Below are 27303 nucleotides of genomic sequence, written 5' to 3' on the forward strand. Positions count from 1 at the left end.
TCCTCTTCTCTCAAATCCTATACTGTGATGGCACGAGATGGATGGTTTTAGGGTTTTTTTTTTTTTTTTTTTTTTTTTGGGTTTGCAGGGCGGGTACCCGATAATTTTAAAATATCTTACCCAAAACCCGCGGACTCGCACAAGGTAGTTAAAATTTCTACCTTTGCAGGGCGGGGCGGGCGGTTCGGATTGGGCGGGTTTGAGCGGATTTTGCCCACCCCTCGGGCATTCTCTAAATTATTTAGGATTTATTAAACAATTATTTTTAAATTTTCTGATGACAAATATTAAAATAGTAAAAATTGAAATTTTAATTAGAGATAATGATTATGATTTTAATTTTTAAATTTTGTTAAAATTACCTTAAAAATTCTTGATCCTTCTGTTCTGCCATCAACGCTATTATGGATCCCACAACCATAAGATTGATATTTGAGAGGGAGGATATTAAAGAAAAAAATCTAAAGAGGAATGCTACGCTGATAAATAAATTTTACAAAAAAAGTTTTACAAAGTAATGTAGCACAACATGATTGGAAATGAAATAAATTTAAATTTTGAGAAACTCAATTATATTGTGCCACATCACTTTATAAAAGTTTTTTTTTGTAAAAATTTTTTGTAAGCCTAACATTTTTAAACTCTTTCCAATAATAGCATGGGAAAGATTTTGGTTCACATGGCGCAAGTCAATGACAATATCACAAATTAATAAGTTAATAGATACACTATTTTTTTACATTTCTACCATCATCTCAACAAGCTGTCCAATAACTCTTGAGTGTTGCAAATTCTTCCCTATATAATGCATATCAAGGATATATGTTACAAGTTAGTTATCCAGTGTGATACGTTGAACGGTTAAAAATCATTATGATAAAACTGAGCAAGTTGGATTAATTTCATCTCATTAAAAGTAGCAAATGAGTCGAAAGCATGCAACACAAGATAATAATTCAAAAAGGGGTAGCTCAATCGGCTGTGAACCACGGCTCATGAAGCAGAGGTCACTAGTTCGAATCCCCCCTCCCCCTTCCCTTGTGTGGACATGTCAAAAAAAAAAAAAAATTCATCTCATCAAACTAGTTGTTAAGCTCCATGAGTTGAATATCAATAACAGCATCATAAAGCTCTACTCGATAATTATATGAATTTTTTATGCTTTAAGATTTTTGTCGTGAATACAATTGTTATAAATCATTCATATTGGGAACAACAATATTGTTTTTTTTTTTTTTTTTGGCATCTACATATATGCAGGGATGGAGGAATAGGGGGCTAGTATAGGGCAAAATTGGAATAGAGGGCATCAAAATCACACGTGAGATGATTTTCGTCCAATTAGACGGAAATTAATAACAGAGAGTCTGAATTGAAATTTTTTGAAATATTAAAGGGTACATTGCCAATTTTTAAACATTGGGGTTCGAATTGAAAAACTACTGAAACTTTAGGAAGATAAAGTGAATTTAACCCTTTATTATATATATTTAAAACAACATCCAACCAATTGAAGTTTTGGACACCAATTCTAACACATAGATCCTATCGTGATCAAGTTGAAATATTCTATTTCTTTTAGATGACTCTTCATAATTCCTAGAGCTTCATTTCTTCTATGTTTTCTCTTTTGAGAATTAACTTTTGTATATATTTAATCTTATAATAATTTGGATTTTATATATCTTATATGACGTGGTTTTCACTCTTTCTTTCAAAACCTTTCAATTGGTGCGTTAATCTAGTATATTGCAACTATTGGATCATCTCTTAGCACTTCACTTGTTGATTGGAAACTAAATGCATTATTACGAGTATACTTTAGCAAAAAATCAGAGGTTAACAGTAAAGCTTTGTTGCAACTTTGTGACAATTAATTAAAAAAATTTATAGTTTCGGAAGGCACAACTATTAAATAACACTCGTTGAAATAATATAATTTTAATAATATGTCAATTCCTATACTAAATTAAAACTTATATGAACAAAATAATTTTAAAAATAAATCAATTCATATACTAAATGGTTATGTTGCAAATGTGTCTAATCTTCAATTGTATAAATAGAGGATTAAAGGGTAGGAAATGTATTAGAAAGCTATTATTGGTGATGATGGAGTTTCTTATCCTTATTCTTGTTCAAGTTCATGCTAATGTTCTTGCCCCTACCACTTTTGGTCCATCATTTCCCATCCCACTTCCTGATTTTACTGAACTTGATCAAGTTTTGGCACCAATGGGTGAATGCCTTAAAAATGGTATCGAATCTTGTAAGGAAGAAAGAAATTCCAATGAAGAAGAAAAAGGTTTATTTACGAATTATTTATTTTCATTCACCATCAAAACTAGTGTGATTTTGGAGTTCTATTTTGCTAGCTAGTTGCTTTGACTTCATTTAGGAGAATAAATGCAAGATGTAGTTTCTCATATATACCAACTTCTTTGAGCTATTTAAAGAAGCGAGCTGGCAATGGACAACTAGGTCGATTCTTGACAGACGATTAAGAATGACATTTGACTTGCAAGATTCTTTGATCTTGGATAATTCATTTTAATTCTTGTATTTCAACAATAAATAACTATCTTTTTCTAAAAAAAAAAAAAACAACAAAAACAAAACAAAATGGTATGGGCAACCAAATGTGGCATCCTTCTTGTATCGGACCTTCATAATGATTTGATAGAAACATAGATTATGAAATTTAAAGGGATATTGATTTTTTTTTTTTTTAATTTTTTTCTGGTGATTCCCACCAGTCTATATGTTATGATTTAGAACTTCTTCAATGCTTACATTTAGACAATAGCTTTATTAATAGAATTTTAGTTTTATTCTTTTTTTTTTTTAATGAATGAGTAACTTTCATTATCAACTACGTATTTATTTACTAAGAAGACCTTAGCAGAGATAAGGCAACTAAACATAGAGGGAATCACCCACCAAGAAAAAAACCAAACCAAAACCCCATCTAAACTCCAAGACTAACAAAGAATAACATTTCCTTTAGTTTCCTTAAACATACCGTTGGAGAGAAACCAAGTCTTAACATCCCAAACAATCTGCTTGAGTAATTGCTCTTCAGTAATCCCACCACTCCATAGATTGTGTTTCATATGGATTGCATTCCAAGTATCTGAGCAGGAGAACTTACCAGATTTGGAAATAGTCCATTGAGGAGTGTCCTTACCTCCAAGAAGAACCAGATAGACTTTATTGAGTTGTTAAAGTTGGCTAAAAAACATTTCCTTTGCTTTTACAGTGTTTTTTTTTTTTTTTTTTTTCTTTTCTTTTATTATTATTATTAATGCAGAAATGGACGGAGTCAGCTATATCATCACCGTGGCCAAGTATTGAATTACCAACAAGTGTTATCCTTTTTATCAATTATGTCAGCAAGCAGCAAGTCTTTTGGTTCCTCTGAGTTACTTATGAATTGAGAGTTCTATTTCTTTAAGGGGAAAATAAATTCCCCCCCTCCCCAAATCTATCTCACATAGGCAAAAAAATGGACGACATGGTGGAAAAACGAATAAATCCCCAAGAAATTTTATCTTCTAGTTTTGCATCATAACGACACCTCTATATATAGATTTGGGGATCCTAAGAGAAGTAGGAGAGAAAACCTTATGGGACTGGGATTTTCTTCAAGTGGCCGGCCAAGGAAGTCAAAACAACCTCCTTTGCCCGTCTAGAAAACCGGCCATGGGGAGAAAACATTTCTTTACATGCTCGTAGGGCTATCCTACTCCCACATGTCCTCATGCATAGGCTTGGGTTTTATCCTCAAGCCCAGTGCTCTAATAACTCAACTTGGGCCTTTTGAATTAAATCCACTGAGCCCAAAGCTCATGCATAAGCCTATAAGAATTAAATCCATGAGCTTAATACTCTATTTAATTCCTAAGCCTATTGGAATTAAATCTTGAGCCCAAAGCTCTATTTAATTCTTAAGCCCAATTCTCTCCAATTAGTCACTTGGATTATAAATTTCTTGGCCCATGTTTTATTAAAATAAAACAACCCCAATAAATAAATAAATATATAACCAATGCCCAATGATACATATAGCCAATTTACATCAGCTCAAAGATGGACTTAAATGAAAAATATTATTAGCTCCAATAGACTTGTAATCATGTGACTACACTCTAATAAGTATTTTTATTTAATCAATTAATCCTCACGATGTACTTATTTATTACATATTACCCCTACATGAAATTCTTCCGAAGTCTATATACTGTCTCTTTGTTCACTACCTCTTTCTTTGAGAAACTGATTTAAATTTATGATTATCCTTATGTACCTCATGAGAATCTATCTCACCTTGTACATACATAAGTTTGATCTCGAGCTTGATTATGTGCACTATTGTGAGCGATGACTTCTCATCCTTTTTTCAATTTCTAAATCCTTTAGTAACAAACGAGTCTCATTTTCCTTGATCTACCGTGTCTGGTATCAAGAGACAACAATATAAGCAATATGCAGCATCTTCTAAGATGTCGTATTCCAACTAATTACCATGTTCTTTGAATCAAGTTGGATTTAGACGAAGCTGGATTTTTCCAAATCATCTTTGTGAAAGTTTATAGTTAATTGGTTAACAATGTTTATTTTTTGTTTTTTTATTTTTTTTTTAGATGTACTATTCGGATTTGATATCTATTTAGGATAGTAATAAAAAAATTAAAAAAAAAAATTCCTTCTTAAGCAAGGATATACTCTCAAATTCGTTAAATTTACCTCAACGCTGGCTTGTTTAAAATTAGATTGGGGTTTAATAGAAATATTGTTTTTCATAATCTCAAGTAACTATAAATACATATTTTCATACAATTAAAATATGTAAAAAAGATATATATACATATACATATATATATATATATATATATATATATATATATATATATATATACACATGCTAACACACATCGACAATTAATTTAAAAAAAGCAATCTAAATATAAAAGTTTACTTTGAAGATTTTATTACTTAATAGTAAATTAAAGGGAAAAATATAAAAAAGTCTCCCAAACTGACAGCTATTTGCTAGTTGGCCACCCACTGTTCAAAAGGTACTAAAGTAGCCCCACAAATTACCAAAATTTATCAAAGTGGCCATTATGTTAGTTAGCCCCGTCAGTTTGGATGGAAATTGCATCACGTGCCGTTCAGGTGCTATTTTTGGACTTGAAGTTACCAAAATACCCTTGTGTGAAAACAGTAAATTTCTGCCCCTCTAACCGACGTCATTTGGCCTAGCTTATCATATAGAGGGCTGCTAAGCATCGTAACACTTTTTATCAAATTTCCTTTCCCAAATGATCTGGACCCCACATTCATTTAAGAAGAAGAAAAAAAAACAATATAAATCTATTTATTTATTGAATTGACCAGATCATTTGGAAAAAGGAATTTGGGAAAAAGTGTTGGGATGTCTAGTATTATTCTAAAACATTTAATTACACACCTAAAAATACAAAATGCTACATCATACCCTATAGTATTGCGACATGTGTAGACATTGCACAATCAATTTCTCCAAGTTAGTCACATGCCACAATTGATAGTCACATGACATCATTAAAAATGCATCATAAATTGTCACGTCAACAAATTACTAAATAGTAAATATGTTCTTAAAGAAAAAAGTGAGGAAGGGGTGGCCAGCCATCCATCCTCCATTGTAGGAGAGCCCACCCTTTTTCTGTTTGCTTAAAATAAAATAAAATAAAATAATAATTGTCCTTAAACAACATAACAACTAAGTAAGGAACAAGTTAGGCTTAGAAGATTACCTCCTGCAAGTAAGACCTCGAAGAAATCTCTTATTCTCCTTCAAGAACTCTCACAACTCACAAAATCACTAAGCAGAGGTTGTAGAGAGCAACAGGCGCAGAATGAAGCTTAAGGGTCAACTGGGGAGGGCCATTTATAGAATAGGAAAAGCTATGGGCGCTACAAGAACAATCTTGTAAAGTAGCGAACGTTCGGTACTTAGGGGTACGTGCACATTCGGGTACTGTGCACAAGTTTTGTCAAGCGTTTGGTCCTTATCTAGTGGTCCAAAAATTGGCTAGCGAACGTTCGGTGTACTTTTGGACTTACGCCTGAAAAGCCTGTCTGTACTTTTCTGACACACTAACAGCGAACATTCAGCCAAAACCAACAAACGTTCTCTACCAACACCAACGAACGTTCTCTACCAGCGAATATCCGCACTTGACTTTTCACTAGTTTGACTGATTGCGCAATGTTCAGTAAAACGAGTATAACTCTTGCTATGGGTCTTGGAATTGCGCATGCAACCCCATTCTGAAAAGCTCTTTCTGAGACGAACATCATGGTAGCACCAATATTTTTGAGTGCTTTCTTAGGATTCAAAATCTAATATTTCCCTTTTAAGTCGGTATTTTCAATGTTTTCTCGTCCTTTTAGGAATTATTCCTTAACCTTCTCACCATAATTGATCTCGTACTCATTGGTTACCATGTATAAGCTGATTCTTCAGTACTACTGGCATCGATACCTTTGTTGAACGTTCAGTGCAACAGTAAATTCTTAAAGAGTCCAAGGTCTTACACCTTACCAAATGAGAACCAACCCTAAAATCAAAATTATAGTGTACTTAACTCTAATTTATTTTCAGGGTATTACACAGTTATCCTGCATGTACTAGTGTACCATGTCAAATAATGCAATTAGCCTTATCCATTTTTTATATGCATGCTCTTACAAATCTCGTCATGTTCATTATCTTGTTTAAGCGACATATTTTCACAAAATGAAGTTCATATTATAACAAAATATGTTTCATGAGAGTTGTAAAAATGTATGTTTGATACACAAAACAATCATGCAATGCAGGAAAATAACAGCAAGAATCCATGTGAGTTTGTACTCACCCGGGTCGTACTCTTCTTCCAAAAATTAATCTAAAGGGTCCACACTTTTCAAATATGTGAAAAGCCCTATTATCGGTTCTACATTTGAGCTAAAACGAACCCTAGCCCTAAAACATTAAAACAGATGTTCTGCCAAGCCAACGAACGTTTGGTCAAACTGAGCAAACGCTCGGGCTTGAGGCCGAACATTTGACCAGAACGTTCGCTTGCAGGGTAAAAAATCTCATCTCGACCAAGCAGGCTTCTAAACAGGTTCTAAGGCTACAAAAATGATTTAACATACTCTAGCTCAAAATAACATCACCATGCAAAATAAAATATACTAAATCATGCTAGAATCGAGATTAAAACCAAAAATGACAACATGACCTCAAAAACTACAACCAAGCTCATGGAATACTGTCTAAACAGAATATTAACCAAGTAAAACACAAGTTAGAACAGGAATGTTACATCTCTTTGAGCAAAACCTCTAAGAAAAACTCTCATTCTTCTTTCAAAACTCACCAACTATTCAAGTAGAGTTTCTCTAGAGTTCAGAAGGTAGAATAAGGTTTAGAATGGAGTGAGAATGGGCATTTATAGGTTTAGAAAAGCTGAGGGTGCTACAACTCCTGCTATGATAGTCTACAGTGCAGCGAACATTCGGTGGTCCATAACCAAATGTTCGTTGTACTGTGTACAGTGTTTTAGGGTTGCAAGCATACATTTGGTCATTATCTAGTGTGGTCCCCTAGCGAACATTTAGTGTATTGTTTACCTAGCGGATTCTTGGTCTTGGTCCCGAACGTTTGGTGGTCTTCTTGGCAAACGTTTGGTTAGTGTTGAAAACCCCCCCAAAACTTCTCCTAATGAACCGATAACCCTTGCTAACCCTTTGACTAAGCTAAACATAGCCTAGTAAATTACCCAGGACATTACACCCTTTTTCTGTCTGCTTACAAAAAAAAAAATTGTACTTAATCGTCAATGAATTTTAACTCAAATGGTACCCCCCTCTCTATAAGAAAGTAATGGAGGATAAGGTTATGACTTCAAAATCCAACGGATATGTGAGACTTCCCGATAAAAAAAGGTTACAGAATTGAGTAGTGTAACACTGAACAACCCATTATATACTGTAATACTCTCTCAAGATTTTGTATTTTCTCCAAAAAGACAAAAGTGTTCAATTCTTGTCAGCGTCAAATAAAAAATTCAATTAAAAAAAAAAAAAAACAATTTTTTTTTTTTACTTGAATTGCATTTTACAAGACTTTCAAATTACATGTCTAAATCTAAATTGTCTTGAAAACAAAAGAGCTTATCCTGCATGCTATTCCGTATTGACTCCTGGAGACTGGATTGTGCAGATCCTCACATATCCAATGGTTCATAAGGACTCCAAACATTTTGGTCATCAGCGGATTGTGGATCTGCTATGATAGGTCTTGCTGGTTGATTTCTCCCAATTGGGAAGTTCCAAAATGAATCAGAGTGCTGAAAGACTCCGTAAAATGCAACAGCCGATGCCAAAAACATTCCTAAAAGCAGTAAATAGATCTGCCACTCTGCATGTTTGAAAGATATGGGGGTTAAAATTGCCAAATGCCAACACATTTAGGGCATGTTTGAATGTGCATTTGAGGAGCCTAAAAGTGCATTTAACATTCAAAAAACCTATTTGAAGAAAAAAAGTATCAATTTGGTAAAAAAATTAAAAGCACTTTTAAGGGTCCAAAAAGCCTAAAAATGACCAAAACGCACTCTTAGCAAAAGCTTAAAAATAAAGTTTTACCAAAACGCGCTTTTTGACTTAAAAGCTTTATTTCTCAAACATAATCCCAAACATGCTATTAGAGAGAGAGAGAGAGAGAGAGAGGGACCTTTCCAATCTGCAGGAACATTCAGCTTAGTCACCACAGCTCCCCATTCAGAAGAAGTAGTAAGCACAACCCTGCAAAAAGGCAAGCAACCCAAATAAAATTAAGAAGCCAAAACCATAAAATATCTAGATCGATAACAATACGTGTATACCGATTACATCTCTTCAGAAATCATTTATGGATAAGTTCGTATTGCAATGAAGGCTCTTGATTTTGTTTGCTCTCAAATGAAATCCCATGACTGAAATTCAAAATGAAATAACTAGCAAACTAGAATTATAACAGAGTGACTTAAGACTTTGGCATTTAAAACTTCTATAATTGAATGATAAGAAGAAAAATAAAATAAAATAAATGGATGCATGTCAAAGTCACAATAAATATATGGATGGAGGAATCAAAAAATATCCAAATGAAACTTTAAGAAACCATCATATGTGCCCAACCTTTATCATTCTTAAAGCAAATGTGATGAAAGAGTATGTTTCTTACAGGCTTAGTGCCGGATTAGCAACTCTAAAGATCGGACTCCCAAACTTAAGCTATTCTAGTCACTGGACTCATAACCAACTATTCATCAAAAAAGGGAAGAAAAAAAAAAAACTAAAAAAACTATGATATTTTGGTGGAAAGTCCAAAAAAAATGTCCCTAGTCACAAGTTTTGTTTCGTTTTTCTTCATGATTTGGCCAGTTCTGCCAAAAGTATGTTGCTATGATTCCTTAAAGTGTTAGCCCCTACTTCATGGCTGTTGCTCTATAAGCTGAGAGCCTCCTAAGGGGATCAGTCCTTCAGGCGTCACTTTGATTCCTTTATTTAATATCTTCACTTATATTTGATCAATAGAAATCCATTCTTTATCCACAACCTTTAAAGATTGAAGATAAAAAACATCAAATTAGTTCACCCATTGACTTGCAGGGTGTTTAACTCCTTTGATAAAAAATGCATAACTACAGAAAAAATCCTACAATAATGGTACAACACTTTGTCAAGAACTTTGTAGAGAGTAATAAGGATTTCAGACAAAGTGAGGGTAACCAGTTTCATCAACAGATCAGGATTCATTTATCAATGAAAGCCAAAAAAAGAATATATATGTTGCACATCATTCTGCTATCCATCTGCAATCCATCCCATTTGCAAATCTACCATTGAATTTGTGGGACCAAAACTATAAGGAGATGTACAGCGGATGGACAGCAGAATGATTTGTAGCATTTTTCAAAAAAGAATCCATCTTAAGGACTTTGGCATAAACTTCCAGATTTGGGCATAAAAAATTGACGCTTAGACTGGCCAATATCATCTCAGCCATTGTTTAAACATTGTTGTCCTGGTAACTGTCAAGTCAACATGGACCTCCAGTTGGTCACAATCTTACAAGGAAATGGATAGAAGTACTGTCAGATGCAATATAAATCTAAACAACTGACAAAAAGGGGAAAAAATAAAAGAAAAGAAAAGAAAAAGAGAACAGAAAGAAGAACACGAGAAGTTTGGATTATTTTGCAAAGCCCTTCCTTTTTAGGATATTGATGGCCCCAAAAAGTTTAGAGAGAAAGAGAGAGAGAGAGAGAGATGTATGAGAATGATACCAATCCAGTAAGAACTACTATAGAAAGAGGTTACCAGGATCATTTTTATGATAAAAGTTTTTAATGCTCGCCTTCGCCACTAATTGAAAGACAAAATTAGGCACCTCAATGTAAATTCAGAAATTTCAGGAAAAATCACACTAACTACCCACCAATAAAAATCTTTCAAAATACACCAGAGGGTAGTTAAGTGTTGAAGAAGGAAACTTCTGATATGCAGCTAATATGATTCTCCCTAATTTGATTTTGTTGTCTGATTTTATTCCCATTATTTCTCATTGTAATCTGCAATAAGTATATTTCCATGTAAGATTGTATTACTCTTCTACATGTAACCGTATGGTATAATCATCAATGAAAGAAGACAGTACTTTCCTCTTCTTCTTCCGCCAATTTTTTCTTCCTTTCTTTCGACTTCCAAGGACAGATACAAAAGTTAAAAATAAATTATACAAAATTTGGCAGAGAATAATTTATGTTGCTTATCAGAATCTGAAGGATGGATAACCAGGCAAAGGCCTTTGAGGCCGCATGTCTTTCGTTGTGCTTAGTTTAGATCTTGGAAAGAAAAAAATAAAAGCAAAGGTAACCTTGGAGGCACCAAAAGGAAAAAATGAAAAATATAAAAAATAAAAAATAAAAAGGGGGGAAATTATCCTTTTCCCCCATGAACTACCACGCAATGACCATTTCCTCCAATCAACTACCAACTTTACATTACGACCCCATCAAACTACCATTTTGTTACCAAAACTCCCCTTCCATCAATCAAGGCCGTTAAGTCGGATGGTCAACTGTACTGTTCACGATACTGTTCACGGCATAGGTATTGTTCACAAGGTTGACCATCCCACTTAACGACCTTAACTGACGGAGGGGGGTTTTTAGTAAGGAAATGGTAGTTTGATGGGGTCGTAATGTAAAGTTGGAAGTTGATGGAGGGAAATAGTCATTGCATGGTTGTTCATTGGGGGAAAGGATAATTTCCCCAAAAAACAAAAATATCCAACTTTCTACATGTCAAGCATCAAGTTAGGATACAGAGCCTTTCTAAAACATTTTGTATATCATTTATTTGTATAACGGTCTATTCAATGTTGAATTATCACCTATAGTCTGATTCTAGACATTCTTCCTGACAAAGATCAAGGACTTTCTCATGAATGTATTGATTTCTATGAATTAAGAGAAGAGATACCGAAGCTATAAGAAATTTATACATCAATAAATAACAATATTTTATCAGTGGACGTTACCTTTCGGTGGGACAAAACTCTAGCACTGCAATACACGCACCCAGGTGTAGCCTCTTACTCCAGTGGGAGACCTCCATTTTCTTTACCTCAACTACACATATATCTCCATCTTTGCTTCCCCTGGAGGAAGAAAAATTGACATATTAGTCAGAAAAATATCACGGAATTCACAAAATTTTACTAATTCTCATCAAAGCAACATTTTCCAGCCAAGAAACAACATATTGAACTTATATTTATTAATTTTACATATAATTAAAGGACAAACTAATCATTTGGAAGAACTCTCTCTCTCTCTCTCTCTCTCTCTCTCTCTCTCTCTCTCTCTCTATATATATATATATATATATCATAGAATGAGGGAGAGTGCATGATCAATTACACCTGGTGAATAACTTATTATGTTTCATATTTTTCCCTGCAGCTGGATTGCATGTTCTCCTCATATTTGTCATGCACATCAAAGGGGGAAAACACTTTTATGTATCCATAAGCTTATATTGTTTAGATGTGAAAGTAACAGAAAACTTTAATTTTGAGCACCACCCAAATAAGATAGCACATAATATCTTATCAAATTAATATTTTGCATGCACAGCAGGCATGCACAAAGCACACACTTCAACAATTGGTAAAGAAAATCACGAGTCTCAAGAAAAGTAAGTTACTGGAGGAAGTAATATTGGCTAATTCTTTTTCCCAACATGTATAACTTGATCAATCGATGGAGGAAGTAAGGTTTTTTATTTTTACTTTTTACTTTTTACAGTAAAATGGTCTAGTGATTCAATGTCTAATCCGTCCACATGAAGAGTTTCCTCTATTTAATAGTATTGATGAAGGTAAATGATTACAGGCAATGTTGAAAATGCAAGCTTGTAAACCTGTCAAAGCAAGTTTCCTTACTATGCAATTAACAGTAACATAAGCCTAATCATCAAATAACTAAAGTCCAAATAGGTTAAATGCTTACAGAGCAAGATATTTCCCATCCAGGCTTGTGGACATTATAGAAGCAGGTTTTCTAAGCAACCTCTTATGCCCAATTTTCTTCCATGTACTTATGTCCCAGACTGCAGTGATGGCCTTATCACCTGTTCATTAAGTACAAGTACACTCTAAGTTGCTGAATAAAAATGATTAAATAGCTTAAACTTAAATTTGAGGTTATGACCTTTCTGAACAGTGCAAAATAGAAATGGCTTTGTCCCATCCTTAGAAAACCGACATAATTCAATCTTTTCATCCTGCAGGAAGGCACACCACATGAGACACCAAGATATAAGAGCTATCTGCACAATACCACCACAGACTGTTTGATTAGATAAAAAATACCGAGTTGCGAGTCAAAGTAGTCAATGGAAGACCATCTTCCGTCTTCCATATTCTTGCTGAACCATCAGTAGATGTTGAAGCTAAAAACTCGGAGTCTAGGCTGGATAATGAACAAAGAAGGCACAAATATTCAGTATCTAGGCCTGCAATATCTCCAACTCTTTCAAAATTATTTTCAGTTTGGGTTGGAGGGGGGGGGGGGGGGGGGGGGGGGTGGTGAAGCCTTTCAAATTTCAAATCCCATAAACTCCTCACTTAGAAAAAAATACATTTTAAAGAACCTCTTTCAAGAGGCTAGTTTATCAAAAATATCAAGTGGGAAACTGTCCATATAGCTGCAATCCTATCCAACCAAGTGTGTACTTAATTTAAGTATGTTTTTTAGTGCATTGGCACACACGACTAACATAAACAAATATGTTATTGACTTAAAAGAGACACACAATACACGGACACATAAGCTCAACTTACCTAAAATCCATATCGCGTACAGATTTATGCGCTTTTGGTTCATCTAAAATAACACGCAGGATTGGCCACTCCAAGATTCTGAGATGCCCATCCTATATGTGATTAAGAAATATACCAGAATACATTGGTGGGATATAAAAACATTTCAAACAAGAAGGGCTGGACACCATATGGTAATGATTCATTGGATTATTTTTATTGCTTACCACCCCACCAGTAGCAAATTTAGATCCATCAACACTAAAAGATATGCATTTCTGCGGACCAACACCTTGAAGACGAGGTAGTTCCTTGGCCAACAGCCTTGTGCCTGATTCTCGACCATACAACTCAAACAATCTGCACGTTACAAGAAACATTTAGTTATATTTCTACACCTTCTTGCATTAATGGATACCTAGCAAGGCTCAAGGGGATGCAGTTTCCACTAAAACGTCAACAATTTCGCAAGTAAAAGCTCCCCTCTCCAAAAAGGTCCCCAGGAAAAAAAAAAAAAAAAATTATCAAAGAAAATAGAGGGGCAAGAGGATCTTGCAATTTATACAAGAAAATGTCCAAAACACTTTTCACTCTGTCTCCGCCCAAAGCCCTTCAGAGATCATTATAAAACCTACTGTAATATTTACATAATATCTTGAACACAAAATGATGTTCTGCAGATTAATGAGAATCAAGTCACTGCATAAAAAGAAACTTTCATTAAAGGATCTAGCAGAGAGCACCCTTGAATCATCTGGCTTCCAAGTACCCAAGCAGCATAGAATTAGAGTAGCCTAGGTGAGCCTTGAATAAGCACAACCCTTGAGTCTAAACAACTAAGCCTACAATAAACTATGCATGGTGAACACAACAAGTCCAATGAAAAAAAGATACTTGAACCATATCACTAACACAAACTAGCGCAAAAAGGAGTTCTCATGCAGATCCTATTCACACGCTAACAATTACAGTTTCTTAATGAGAACATTAGACAATTTATTTCTTTTTCAATGGAAAGATTAAATTAGATTTATGGTCCTGCAGGACAGAAAGGCCAATTGTCTGAGGTATCTCACTTGTTATTGTACTTGCCCACAAAGGTGGTTGAGCTTGCTAAGCTTCATCATAAAGAGCCCTTTCAGGCCATTACTCCATGGAACAAGTAAGTAACCATCCCTAATTGAGCCCTTGTAAGCCCCAATAAATCATGCTATTATGGATTTGCCCCTAACAAAGAGAAAAGGCTACAAAGGACATTTATTTAGATGTCCATATTATTTCATTTCCAACCCTTTTAATTCAAAATAGCAATCCAGGGGCATCAGCCCACTCCAAGAAAGTACTTTGAAAAATGAAGAAAGAAGAAACGTAGCAATTTCTCTAGGAATTTAAATCCATACAACGAAGTTGTTATATACTTCCACACCACCCCAACCAAAATTTAATATGAAATTTCTTTTTTTATTTTTCCTGTGGGAAGAGAGATAGACTCATACAGAAAAAAAAAAAAAAAAAAAAAAACCACAAGTCATAAAGGGCAACAAATAGAAACCATAATTGTCATCAAATTAACAAGAACCCCAGAAAATCTCTCACAAAAGGGTATCAAAAATTGTTTAAATTTATAGCAAAGAGACTCACTTGCAGCCTCCATTAGTCGTAGAGCACACGATATCGTCCCCGCTGGGGTGCACCGCAATTGAAACAGGATCGCCATCCACTTGCTCAATAACGTACGTGGTCTAAAGCAAGAACAAAAAAAAAAAAAACACCGAGTGAGATAAATTCCATACCCATGTTCCTCCGTTTGGTCGCTGAGAAAGTAAAAGGAAAAACTAAGCTAAAAAAGATTAACGGGTTGCGTCAACGGTCAACGGAAAAAAGATGAGTTGAATTCAGGAAAAAAAAAAAAAGATTAACGAACTCAAAACGATGCGTTTTAACAGAAACACATTGGTTCAAGCTTTAGAAAGAGACCAGAGGAGAGGAAGAGAGAGAGGCGGTCTTGGGATCGAAGGAGAAGATCTCAAGCACAGAAGGAGAGGATTCCCCACCACTCGCCCTGCCCATCACCACCAGATTCACCTTCTCGGGCCTCCGGATCCACGACCCGCACGTCACCGGACCCTGCTTCGACCCACCACCCTCCATCAATCAAAGACAGCGAAAATTTGCTTCCGCAGTTGAACGACGAAACCGTTGTTGGAAAACAGAGTTTTAGAGGCAGAGAAGAAGAGAAGAGAAAACACAACGTTAAATACTGGGAGGCGCGATTTTGTCCGTCGCAGATTAAAATAGGATTTTTGTTGTGAGGTGGAAATAGATTTTTTTTTTTTGGCCTTTTTAGATGCTTTTGGTGGGTCCTACTTAAGAAACACCGCCGATCCAAGCAACAGTGGTGGGAAGAGCAATGTCAACTCGTACCGAGTGTTTTTGGGTTTATAAATAGAGAGGAGAGTTTTTGGTTTGGCGGATATTCCCGGAGGATTCGGCGGGAAGAGGCATATAATGTCGTTTATTCTGTTTTTGGGGAGTCGACGACTCTACCACTTCCTTTTTTTTTTTTCAAATTAAATTATTAAAGTGCACACCTACAATAAAAAATAAAAATAAAAATAAAAAATTTATAAAAGTGCACAAATGTTTCACTGTCTAGGGTGTCAAATATGGGCATGCAAGTCTAAGCATTTCGTCAGCAACAAATGCCAACAATGTAATGAAAACAAATAAAAAAGAAGGGAATAGGTGGTGAAGGAGTTTGTCGGTGTAAGAGTACTAGCAGCAACTTTCTAATTATTTTCTCTCAATTTAGGAAATAAAATTATTTTTTTATTCTCTATAAAAAAATACTTTACAATAGATTTCCTTATTTTTTCGTATATGAATTAAATACTATTTCTTTTTATCATTGCAACCAATGAGAGAGGAGAAATGAGAGAAAATTGTAGACGAAGAAGATATGAGAGAGAATCAATTTTTTATAATTTAATAATGCATTGGGTATCTACAAATTGGGAAACACTGTAGATGCCCTTTGATGTTGGTTATATTTAAGGCACCTGATGTGGGTATTTTTTGTGGTTTTTTTGAGATTTTTCTTAAACATTGGGAAGAGAATGAACTATAGGGAGTCTTTTTTTTCAATTTAGGGACTAAAACTAAAACTACTTTTTGATTCCCTATAAAAAAAACATTTCATAATAGGTTTCTTTATTTTTTTTATATATAAATTAAATACTATTTCTTTTTATCATTGCAACCAATGAGAGATGAGAGATAAGAGAAAATTGTTGGGACATGTGAAAGAGATAAGAGAGAGAATGATTTGTTTATAATTTAATAAAGCATTTGGTATCTACAATGATACCCTTTGATGTAGGTTAAATATAGGAATTTTGATGTGGGTGTGTTTTTGTGGTTTTTTTATTTTTTATTTTTCCTAAACATAGGGAATGGCATATAAAACATCTTCTAATAATGCTCAAACACCCGAGTCTTCTATTGGAAAAATGAGTAACTCAATTATAGTTGGAAAAATGAGTAACCCGAGTCTACTAAGTCTCATATTGATTAATTATTAAATGAAATTAGGTTTTTTATATAAGTGGTTATGAAGAAACTTTAAATTGACTATTCTTTTTAAGATGATAACGCATATGTAATTAGCGTTTTTTTTTTAGGATGGTGGTAACCGCTCCCAAAAGGTAGTACTCCGAAAATTCAAGGAGTCGTGATAAAATTCTGGAAAATGTTCATATATCTCTTTCAAACTACCACACAAATTGATAATGTTCCTCCAAACTTTCAACTGCCACAATGTTCTCCCATAAACTAACAATGTCCCCCAAAACTTGCAAAAAGACAAAAATGATCATAAATTTTTTTCAATAAGACAAAAATACTCTAATAAATTTGAAAATTTAAAAAAAAAAAAATTCCACACCATGGTTTTTTTTATTTATAAAAAAAAAATAGCTTTAGTTTGTTTAAAAATATTTTTTTATTTTATTAATGGTATTTTCCTCATTGAATAGGAATACTGACAAACTTTGGTAATTTGGGAGGACATTATCTCAATTGAGTCTGTGAACTTTTACTTAAAATTTTCCATTTAAAAAAGGGTATCAATTTGGGTAGTTTGGTTTTGAATTGAGTTACGTTTAGGTTGGGTTCTGTCGTATGTTATGGTTAATGTAGTAATTAGCTAAAAGAATAATTGAGGTACCTCTAGGTTTATCCTTATCCTGGTAAGTTGTATCATTTCTTTGCTCTCCTAGAAGTTCTATCACCAGTCTCCATGAAATCCTACTAGCTGTCCAGATTCTTTCACCTCTACTTCAAACTCCTCCTCCAAATACAGACCAAATTGAAGATATTCCCATTGAAGCTATGTCCTGGCATCATCAAAGAAAATGACTTCATGGATTTGGATTTCATGTAATACCACGTGCAATGCATTTTACTAGTATCGTTCGTTCATTTAAAATGTTTGGCCCAGATCGTGATAGTAAGTAATATTTATAGTTGTTGGGATGATTGAACCATTCCATCAAATTAATTGTTTGGAAGTGGCTACACCATTTTTTTTGATCAAATGAGTGGTTGAGCCATCTCAAACTAACCATTGTGGATGGTCATGAAGATGGTTAGACCGCTATCAAATTGACAGTTTCAATTCGTTGAACCACATTTTCAATCAAAATGTATGATTATGATTTGACCATACTCAAACGGCAAATTGAAGAGATAGTTTTGCCATTTCAACAGTCATCCAAACTAATATAAAAATATTAAAAATATTAAAATTAAAAAAAAAAAAAAAATCATTTTGTTTGTCACAATTTGGACAATACATTAAAATACATTGCATCCGGTACACGGATCTCAGTACAGGAAGCATTATAGTCCATGGAGGAGAGTAGAATACCATCAGTTTTTGTTTTTGTTTTTGTTTTTGGTTTTTGTTTTTTTTTGTTTTTTTATGTAATTACACGTGATAGTTTGAACTTTTAAAGCATTAATGTGAAAGTGAAAACATTTTAATATTATTTTTTGTTAAAATTTAAATGATTTGACATAATAATTAATGGCACATGATTCCATTTCGGCTTTTACTAGTTAAGCTAATGGGACAAATAAATACGGGGTCATTAATTATGCCAATAATCGGAAATTAGAGGAATGATACACTTACCTTTTTTTTTTTTTTTTTTTTTTTTTTTTTTTTTTAACTTATAGGTAGTTTTTAAAATTATTATTAGATCAAAATCTAATAAACATCTGTCTCATATTTAAATATGATTTTAAAAGTCACTTATAAGTATAAAAAAATTGTGTAAAGAAATGAGAGTAAGTGCAGTATTATTCATCAAATTAACTCGTTTAAAATACAATAAATAGTGAAATGATTCATATTAAGTTGTTAAAAGTGATAAATAATAAAATTCTAATTACTTAATTTAAAAATAATAATTAAGAAATAAAATAACTTACACAACATAATATCTTAAGTTTAAGAGAATTCTCTTCATTTAAAAAAAAAAATACAAAATCAGTTTATATAATTTACCTTATTTGTAATTAACTCTATGTAGTATTAAAATGAACTCATAAGTTTATAAAGTATGCTAAAAAAATAATTTACTTTTCATAGTCAAATTATGTTTACTGATTTAACAAAATCTCTGGTAGTGTGACAAATCAAAGATAATAAAATTGTAATAAATATCATATTTAAGTCAATGTCATACTCATCGAATCCGTTAATAAAATTTGATAGTAAAGAGTAAAGTTTTTTTTTTTTTTTTCATACTTTTATAATAACACATGAAGTTAATTATAAATTACGTAAACCACGTGTTTGTACCTTTTTTTTTTTAAAAAAAAAAAAAAAAAAAAATCAATTAAATTTTGTTTTTTCTAAGCACTATTCAAACGACTTGACTGTTAGTCCACACTCGTCCAACTTGTCCACGAACTTAACTACTCTATATCTCGCACAGCGCCGACAGCGGAAAAAGCTCTCGCTTGCTAATCATGAGGTTCTTGTGTTGTGCCCCACCCCCTCTCCGCCCCAATTCCTATCTCGTACGCCGCCACGTGTACACCACGACGACGACCACCGCCGATCTTCCTCTCTTTTCCTCCGCTTGGCTCACTCCGAAGTCGGCTCCTTCTGTCCGTATCCACCTTCTCCATCGTGCGCCGTTCGCTCCTCCCCTACGCCATCCCTCCTCTTCTCCGTGCATCCCACGCGCCGCCACCGGAGATATCCTTCAAGACGCCGGAGCCACGGCGGCTCTCATAGCCGGCGCCTACGGCCTCGTCTTCATCTTCGACTTCCTCACAAAGCGAAACCTCATTCCACAGGTTCAAATTTCTTTTTTTTTGGATAAAATTAGTTCACATATACGTACATTTTGATTTGGTCAAGGAATAAATTGAGCAAATGATTAGATTGGCACTCTATAATTCTTAGGCCAAATTTTGTACTACTAAGAATGATGAGGCTATTAAAATCATTTTTTTATCAAAATTCAATAATGATCGATCACAATCATGATTTTAATAGCCACATTATTCTTAGTAGGATACAAATAAGACATTAATAGGCCATCTAGAATTACTCGGTCTTCGAACATGGATACTTTTTGAATGGTCCACCGGTACTTACCACAAAAAAAGAAAAAGAAAAAAAAGAATGGTCCACTGAGGACCTCTCTTTTTTAATGTGTTACTGCGTTAGGATGTGGCAACTGTGTCTGCGTCGACCAATTTGTTGTATGTTAGATTTACATTGGGTTTTTGTCCTCAGGGCCTTAGAATTACGTCAAAGTTATTATTTGATTGCTAAGCAATATTTCTTTCGATTAGAGAGAGTTGCTCACTTTTTATTTTATTTTATTTATTTTATCTAGAGCTTGACTGATTAGATCCATTATAATGTTAGGAACTTAGAAACATTGAATTTGGATGTTGTAATTTTTCGAATGCGGCAGAATTTAGCTTATAGAGTTGAAATGCTTACCTATGAATCAACTAAAGATACCAGGAACTTCGTTTGTTTTGGCTTAAAGCATTTTTTCAATTGAAAATATTTTGCGGAAAAACTATTCCTTGAGAATGAGGCAGGGAGGTGAAGACAAGTTATGTTGGGTCCTTCCAAAGAGAGAGATGTTTGATGTTAGATCTTTCTATAAGGTTGTTGTACCTTATGATAGGACTCCCTTCGTTTGGAAGAGGATTTGGTGCATAAGGTCTTCTTGAAAGCGGCCTTTTTTGCTTGGACGGCCGACCTAGGGAAGATCCTCACCATAGATAATTAAGGAAACAACATGTCATTGTGGTTTACTGGTGTTGTATGTATAAGAGCAGTAGAGAGACTATGGATCATCTTCTTCTCCATTGTGATATTGCCAATGCTTTGTGGAGTGATATTTTCAATTGTGTCGGGTTAGCTTTGGTATGCCTAGAGCTAGAAGAGTAGTAGATCTTTTCGTTTGTTGGAGAGGGTTGGGAGGCAGTTCTCAAAGTGCAGTTCTGTGGAAGATGGTTTCATCTTCCCTTTTGGTGTCTTTGGAGTGAAAGAAATAATAGAAATTATGAAGAATGCGAAATGGCAGTGGTGGAAGTTTCATTTGTTAAAATTTTTGTTTTCTATCTTTTGTTTTCTCTACTCAAAACAAAAACATTAATAAACAATCCAAACGCAAAACACTCCTAAAAACACAAAAACAATTTTCACCTTTATGTTACATTAGAAACTTTTTTCAAACAAAAAACAAAAAACACTTTCCAAAACACATTAACTAACAAGCCAAAGTCTTTCTTTTTCAAAACTCTTTACGACAATAAAGCTACCTTACATCTGAACTTGTTTCTCTTTCTAGATAGCTGTATCTCTTGTATGCTCCCTGTGTACTTGGGTTGGGCCTTTTGCGCCTTTAATGATATTTTATTTACTTATAATAAGAAGAAGAAAGCTATTGATTTTTCAGTGTTTTGTTGTCATCTTAAAAACGATTTTCATTGTCTGGTTCATACTGAAAATGTTAGAAAAACATTTTTAACTGTTGAGATGGCTCTTATGGGGTTAGTGCCACAGGAGAAGGAGCGGTGTTAGGGGTGTGTCATGGTGTGAGCGTTTGGTGGGGGGGGGGGGGGGGGGGGGGTGTTGTTTGAAGAATGGAGCTGTAGAAGCAAAATGTTTTATGCATTAAAAAAATGTAAAACCATTTTACAAAAAACAATGGGGTGTATTATGGTTGATCGACAATTTACAGTTGACCAAGTTTTTCAAACGTAGCCAAACACCAGAAAATAATGAAAATGTTTTACAGAAATTGTTTTATGTTGAAACAAATGGAGCCTAAGGATATCTACGTCTTCGACATTTTTAGTTTCTAGGAAATTTATGTTTGAAGTATATGGTACCAATTTTCTTGACATGAAGTGTCTTAGTTGGACTTCTTAAATGGTGTCTGTTGAATCTTGATTTTGTGCATACAATGCCTTCCAAATGCATATATTGTTTATGGAAGAGTCATTTTGTGAGGTAATTTTCCTTGTGACAAGAAGGGATAATTACGTTTTACCCCTATGTGGTTAGCCCTTAAAGACACAGAACCTCCATAAAGTTTAGGCCATAATTTTTTAATCCCCTCATAGTCATGTCCAAAGAGTAAAAGTTAACGTAAAAGATACACATTACCTCTTAACCAATCAGAAAATGCCAAGTCATTGAGTTTTTTTTTTCTCACTTTTCCTTAATTTTTCACTTAATTCCTTCACAATAAAAAATTAGAACACAATAAATTATTGGTAGGATATCTTTTTTCATTGACAAAAAGAAAACCAATTTGTCCATACATGATGATAATGTGGGTGAAATTAATTTGTGAAGTGACATGCTAAACATATTAACTTTACACTTTGAGCCAGATGCAAGGACGTTCATAGGTTGTTTATATATATATATAGCTTTGTAACACATAGTTTTGCTTCTCTTTGACAAAATTTCTTTTCTATATTGAGCAGAGTTTGAGCCGAAAGCTGGTGCATATATTATCTGGGCTGCTTTTCATGGTTTCTTGGCCAATTTTCAGGTATCCTTTCTCTTTGATTCTCTCTGGATTCAAAATCCTAATCGGTTTATTCATATTAAAGCCAGTGGTTTGAGCTGCCGTCCTCCTTAACTACTTCATTTGGTCATTTAATCCTAGAATAGCCCCTCAACAGAGGCTCGCTACTTTGCTTCTCTGGTTCCTTTTGTGAATTGCTCGAGGCTTGTCATCCATGGTCTCTCATTGGCTTCTGATGAAGGGCTCATAAAATCTGTTACTCGAGAAGGCAAACCAGAGTATTTTTTCTCTCTCATCATTGTCAATCTATTTGGATTCATCTCTTTGTGATAGTAGAGATATTATTAGTGATTTTGCTTCGATATTTCCATGCTTGTAGGGAGTTACTTAGAGGTCCTCTGTATTATGTTCTAGTGTTGATTTTATGTGCTCTTGTCTTTTGGCGTGAATCTCCTGTTGGAGTGATCTCACTGGCAATGATGTGTGGTGGTGATGGTAATACCTGTCCTCCAAGCTCAGCTATGCCTAACTCCTTCCAATCATTAACTTTTAACTTGATGGCTTGTAGGTATTGCTGATATCATAGGTAGAAGATTCGGATCCTCGAAGCTTCCTTATAATCAACAGAAGAGTTGGGCGGGTAGCATATCCATGTTTGTTTTTGGATTCCTGATTTCCATTGGGTGCGTTTGAAATCACCATTGTGGCCAACCAAATACTTTATCAAAACTTAAGTGCTATATATGAATTTTGGCATTCACATGAAAATTATGTTTACAATGCAGGATGCTGTATTACTATTCAGCTCTTGGATATTTCCAATTGGATTGGATCTGGACGGCACAAAAGGTTGCTCTAATATCTCTGGTTGCAACAGTGGTGGAATCCTTTTCAACCACAGAGGTGGTAGATGACAACATATCTGTTCCTTTGGCAAGCATGGCAGCGGGGTTTTTGAGTTTTGGTCTCTAGCTCATTGCCCTGTTTTTTCTCTCCCTTCCTTAGATTAGTCCTGTAATTGATGTGTTCTGTTTATTGTGGGTCTCCTCAAATGCCCTGTAAATCATTGCCTCCGTGACGCATTTGTTAATATTTTATGCTCTCTTTTTTATTGAACCAAATGAGCGCAGTTTATTACTTCAATATCTTGACTTTAAGAACAAATCATATGGCTTTATTTCATATTTAAGGATCCATTCGCGTAAGCCAATAAAATAGTCTTATCCAAAACCATTTGGCCTTCATCATGCAGAGCTCTTTTGCTTATTTATGACCTTTTTGATTTACTATTTTCATGTACAGCTTATCTTTCTTTCTGTTTGATTTGGATATTTTCTTCTGTTTTTGGGTTCTTGAATACTGCCCGTATCTTATTGGTCATTTTTGTGAGAATTCCTGCTTGGGGTAATTACCTTTTTCCCCCATCAACTACAATGCATTTTCACTTTCTCCTCATAAACTACTAACTATACCACCCGACCCCATGAACTACCATTTTGTGCCAAAAACTCAATTCCGTTAGTCAAAGACGTTAACTCAAACGGTTAAAGTGACAATGCATTATATAGTTCATGGGGACAAAGTGACAATGTGTTGTTGTTCATGGAGGCAAAGTGACAGGTTGACCGTCTGCCTTTAACTGACGGAACGAGGGTTTTGAGCACAAAATGGTAATTCACGGGGTCAGGTGGTACAATTGGTAGTTCATGGAAAGAAAGTGAAAATACGTTGTAGTTGATGGGGGAAAATGTAATTACCCCTTCTTGCTTCTTTTGGGTACGTCTAATGTATCAGTAAAGACTCATGTACAAATTTGATATGTAGATATATCTACATTGGCCAAAGTCACATTTGATATGTAGATATCTCTTGAAAGAAAGTCAAATAGGGTTGATTTTGGAGAAATAATTCAAGCTGCTGTATTTATTTGAATATATAGAGATTACAAACTTACAAAGTTAAAATTACAGAAGACATTTTATCAACTATACTTGACTCGACAACTTTGGAAATGGAAGCTATGGTTGCTGTTATAATAAACCATAAGCTCTAGAAGACATCTGTTGAGATGAACTCCGATTAAGGAGATTGGCTGCAATGCTGCTACTATCGAGCAGTGTCATGGTGGATGAGGCAACTGCTGATGTGAAATTGAGAGAGCGTTTGCAGAATCACAGCAAGTTACTAAACTTGAATAGAGACTTTGGAAGTTGATGCCAGGTTTTAGCAATTGAAGTAATATATTCAAGTTAATATAAGGTACCAAACTTCCACACGTTTTGAAAGTATCCTATGGAGTTCAAAAACAATCAATTAATAGTATCGAACTTTCAATTTCTTTCAATTATCCTTGGTAGAAAAAAAATTTAGCTGTGGGTCACCAATTGGTTAACCAATTCTGCAATTTAAAGTTTGTATTTAAAAGTGTATATAATGCTATATTATTATTATTTTTTTAAATGTCAACATTAATCTCATATAAACCATTAAGTATACCAATATATATTTAACATTAATCTCATATAAACCGTTGAGAAAAGAGTTTTTCTTAAATGTGCCTCTAAAATGATGGTAGTGACTCGTCTATTGAAATTTTTACTGATTTGAATAAAGTTTTGACGACTATAGTGATAATGTCACGGAGCAATTCTTCAAGCTGTTCAATTAGGAACAATGTTTGGCTTCATGCTTCAACATTCTGCTGGTACTGTGCCCTGTATGGCCATAATATCTTAATATTGGTATTACAACTCTCCTTTTTTAAGATGGATCTCATACACTATTGATCAAGATGATAAAATATTAACCATTCCATGAATAAAAGAAAAGATTGTGGAAACCTGAGCTCAAAGCTTAAAAGCAATGTTTCAGCAAAGATGACACATTTTGTAGAAGTTTTACTTGCTATTTTCTCAGTTCTGAATCATAACTGTAAATATAAATGCTTTTAAGATTTGGAATTTGATACTTTGAAAGAAGTAGAGGACCGTGGGAGAGAGACAGAGACAAAGGAAAACAAATATAAAACGTGCAAATATTGCAATCCATTTATAGCATAAGCCACATTCAATAAAGCCAAAGGAATCCTTTTATCATTTTTCATCTTATTTTTCACCCGGGCTGGGCGTTGGTTAAAGTCGGTCGGTGTCGGAAAAATTTTTGTTTCGCCAAAATGTCGGTAAAGTTGGTATGTGAAAAAATTAAAAATTATCAGCGAAGTCGGTCAGTAGGCGGTCGGTAAAGTCGGTTTGGTTAACAAATTTTATTTCGCCTACCAAACCGAATTTGTCGAAAGAAAAAAAAAAAAATGTTTCGCCTACCGCCCACTGGTTAATCGATGTCGATAGAAGTCGATCAACTATCGGTCGATAGGCGGTCAAAAGTCGGTAAGCGGTGAATTTGCCCAGACGTAGGTCTCACAAATCATCCAATAGTAAATTTACACAATAAATAGTTGAGAGATAATGAAATTAGATAATAAAGTGTAACATCCCCTTTACTTAAAGATCCTTCTTTTATATATATCTCTGTTCATCTTCGTACATTTTTTTGTCAAACAATCTATAAGACCCACTTGTGGTCACTTCTAAAAATTGCACTGCGGTTTCTTATTAAACCAAACGTGAAAGTAATTAAGTAGACCTTTTCCTCGCTAGGAAACATAAGGCATTACAGCTTAACTACATATTGCAGGCTTCTTTATTGACCAAAATATCCTAAATCCGACTATCGACTCGGTAAAAGCCGAGTAGGGTATTGATGGAATCCCATTACTAATAACAAAAATATATTGATAATATTAATTCATTTTGGGTAGGAGAAACCACAATAGTTGTTTCTGGGTAGAAGAGATCATAAGTGAATCCAATTAAGGCCGAAGACAAACTAAAAAACACATAATAAAAGAACTACCACTACAACTCATGTTCGAGGATGGCACATTTTGTAGAAGGTTTCCTTGCTATCTCCTTAACTTTGAATCACAACTGCAAAGTGTAAATGCTTTTAAGATTTGGAATTTGATACTTTGAATTTTTGAAAGATAGTAGAGAACCATGTGGGAGAGTTCTCACACGGAAACAGAGGAAAACAGATGTACAACTGCAAATGCTGCAATCTGCACACTAAATTAGCTTGATTGGTCTTCTATAAATATATCTCTATATTTTCCTGTGAAAGCAATACAATATATGCAAGTGGGAGGAAAAATCCAAGAAATATATCTCTATATTTTCCTGTGAAAGCAATACACTATATCTAAGTAGGAGGAAAAATCAAAGAAAGACCGTCTGGATTCAAATTAAAGCAACCGAAGTCCCAACTAAAAATTATATGAACTTCGTATGAATGACATTTCATACAACTATTAATGGGTATGGGTCTATTGCAATGGATTCATTAGTAATCTCCTAGGCAATTGCAAAGCCAACTTAATAAAACCTGTGTTCAAGTTTTCTCACCATTGCATAAATATATCCTTATAAGGAAAAGTAGTATCTTTTCTTTTCCTTGTTCTCAAGCTAAATTACCATTATTATATAATTGGTTAAAATTGAGAAAAGTTGATTCCATCTAATATAACTTGTAATTGGGGGGGTCCAATAATTCATGCTCCACAGCTTCATTCTCAGATGTATGTTGTTCAACCATAAACATGTTTTCACTAAAGAGAACTAACCAGCCATTGGATTTGTAAAATCCACATGGTTGAAGATATGAATCCTACAAATCCAATGACTGGTTTTTTTATTATTATTATTATTATTTAAAAATAAAAAATAAAAATAAAATAAAATAAAAAAAGACAGAAGA

The 27303-nt window shown here is 34.2% G+C and overlaps 2 protein-coding genes across 2 annotated transcripts; one reads left to right on the forward strand and one right to left on the reverse strand.

Moving 5' to 3' along the window:
- Positions 1-8026: 8026 nt before the first annotated feature.
- PHF1 (phosphate transporter traffic facilitator1) lies at positions 8027-15682 on the reverse strand. Its single transcript, XM_059579365.2, has 10 exons — positions 15389-15682; positions 15053-15153; positions 13639-13771; positions 13433-13524; positions 12962-13061; positions 12801-12873; positions 12600-12720; positions 11627-11746; positions 8774-8844; positions 8027-8458 (listed from the first exon to the last, which is right to left on the reverse strand). Exons 1-10 carry the CDS (start codon positions 15560-15562, stop codon positions 8265-8267), a joined length of 1179 nt encoding a protein of 392 aa, XP_059435348.2. The 5' UTR covers positions 15563-15682; the 3' UTR covers positions 8027-8264.
- Positions 15683-19237: 3555 nt separating this feature from the next.
- On the forward strand, positions 19238-23673 carry LOC132171833 (putative phytol kinase 1, chloroplastic). The gene is made up of 7 exons (XM_059583241.2): positions 19238-19242; positions 19362-19780; positions 22448-22515; positions 22633-22769; positions 22871-22986; positions 23060-23174; positions 23277-23673. Exons 1-7 carry the CDS (start codon positions 19238-19240, stop codon positions 23461-23463), a joined length of 1047 nt encoding a protein of 348 aa, XP_059439224.2. The 3' UTR covers positions 23464-23673.
- The last annotated feature ends 3630 nt before the right edge of the window (positions 23674-27303 follow it).

The sequence above is a fragment of the Corylus avellana genome, chromosome 2 (genome assembly GCF_965113065.1).
Source record: "Corylus avellana chromosome 2, dhCorAvel1.hap1.2, whole genome shotgun sequence".
Lineage (NCBI taxonomy): Eukaryota > Viridiplantae > Streptophyta > Magnoliopsida > Fagales > Betulaceae > Corylus > Corylus avellana.

Excerpts from the sequence above, each read along its gene's own strand:
- LOC132171833 (XM_059583241.2), top strand. Across the intron at positions 19,781-22,447 it reads AGCGAAACCTCATTCCACAG|AGTTTGAGCCGAAAGCTGGT; the intron begins GTTCAAATTTCT and ends TATATTGAGCAG. Across the intron at positions 23,175-23,276 it reads GGATTCCTGATTTCCATTGG|GATGCTGTATTACTATTCAG; the intron begins GTGCGTTTGAAA and ends TTTACAATGCAG.
- PHF1 (XM_059579365.2), bottom strand. The coding sequence starts at position 15,562 with ATGGAGGGTGGTGGGTCGAAGCAGGGTCCGGTGACGTGCGGGTCGTGG. Across the intron at positions 13,525-13,638 it reads AATTTGCTACTGGTGGGGTG|GATGGGCATCTCAGAATCTT; the intron begins GTAAGCAATAAA and ends AATCACATATAG. Across the intron at positions 11,747-12,599 it reads GATGGGAAATATCTTGCTCT|GGGAAGCAAAGATGGAGATA; the intron begins GTAAGCATTTAA and ends TTCTTCCTCCAG.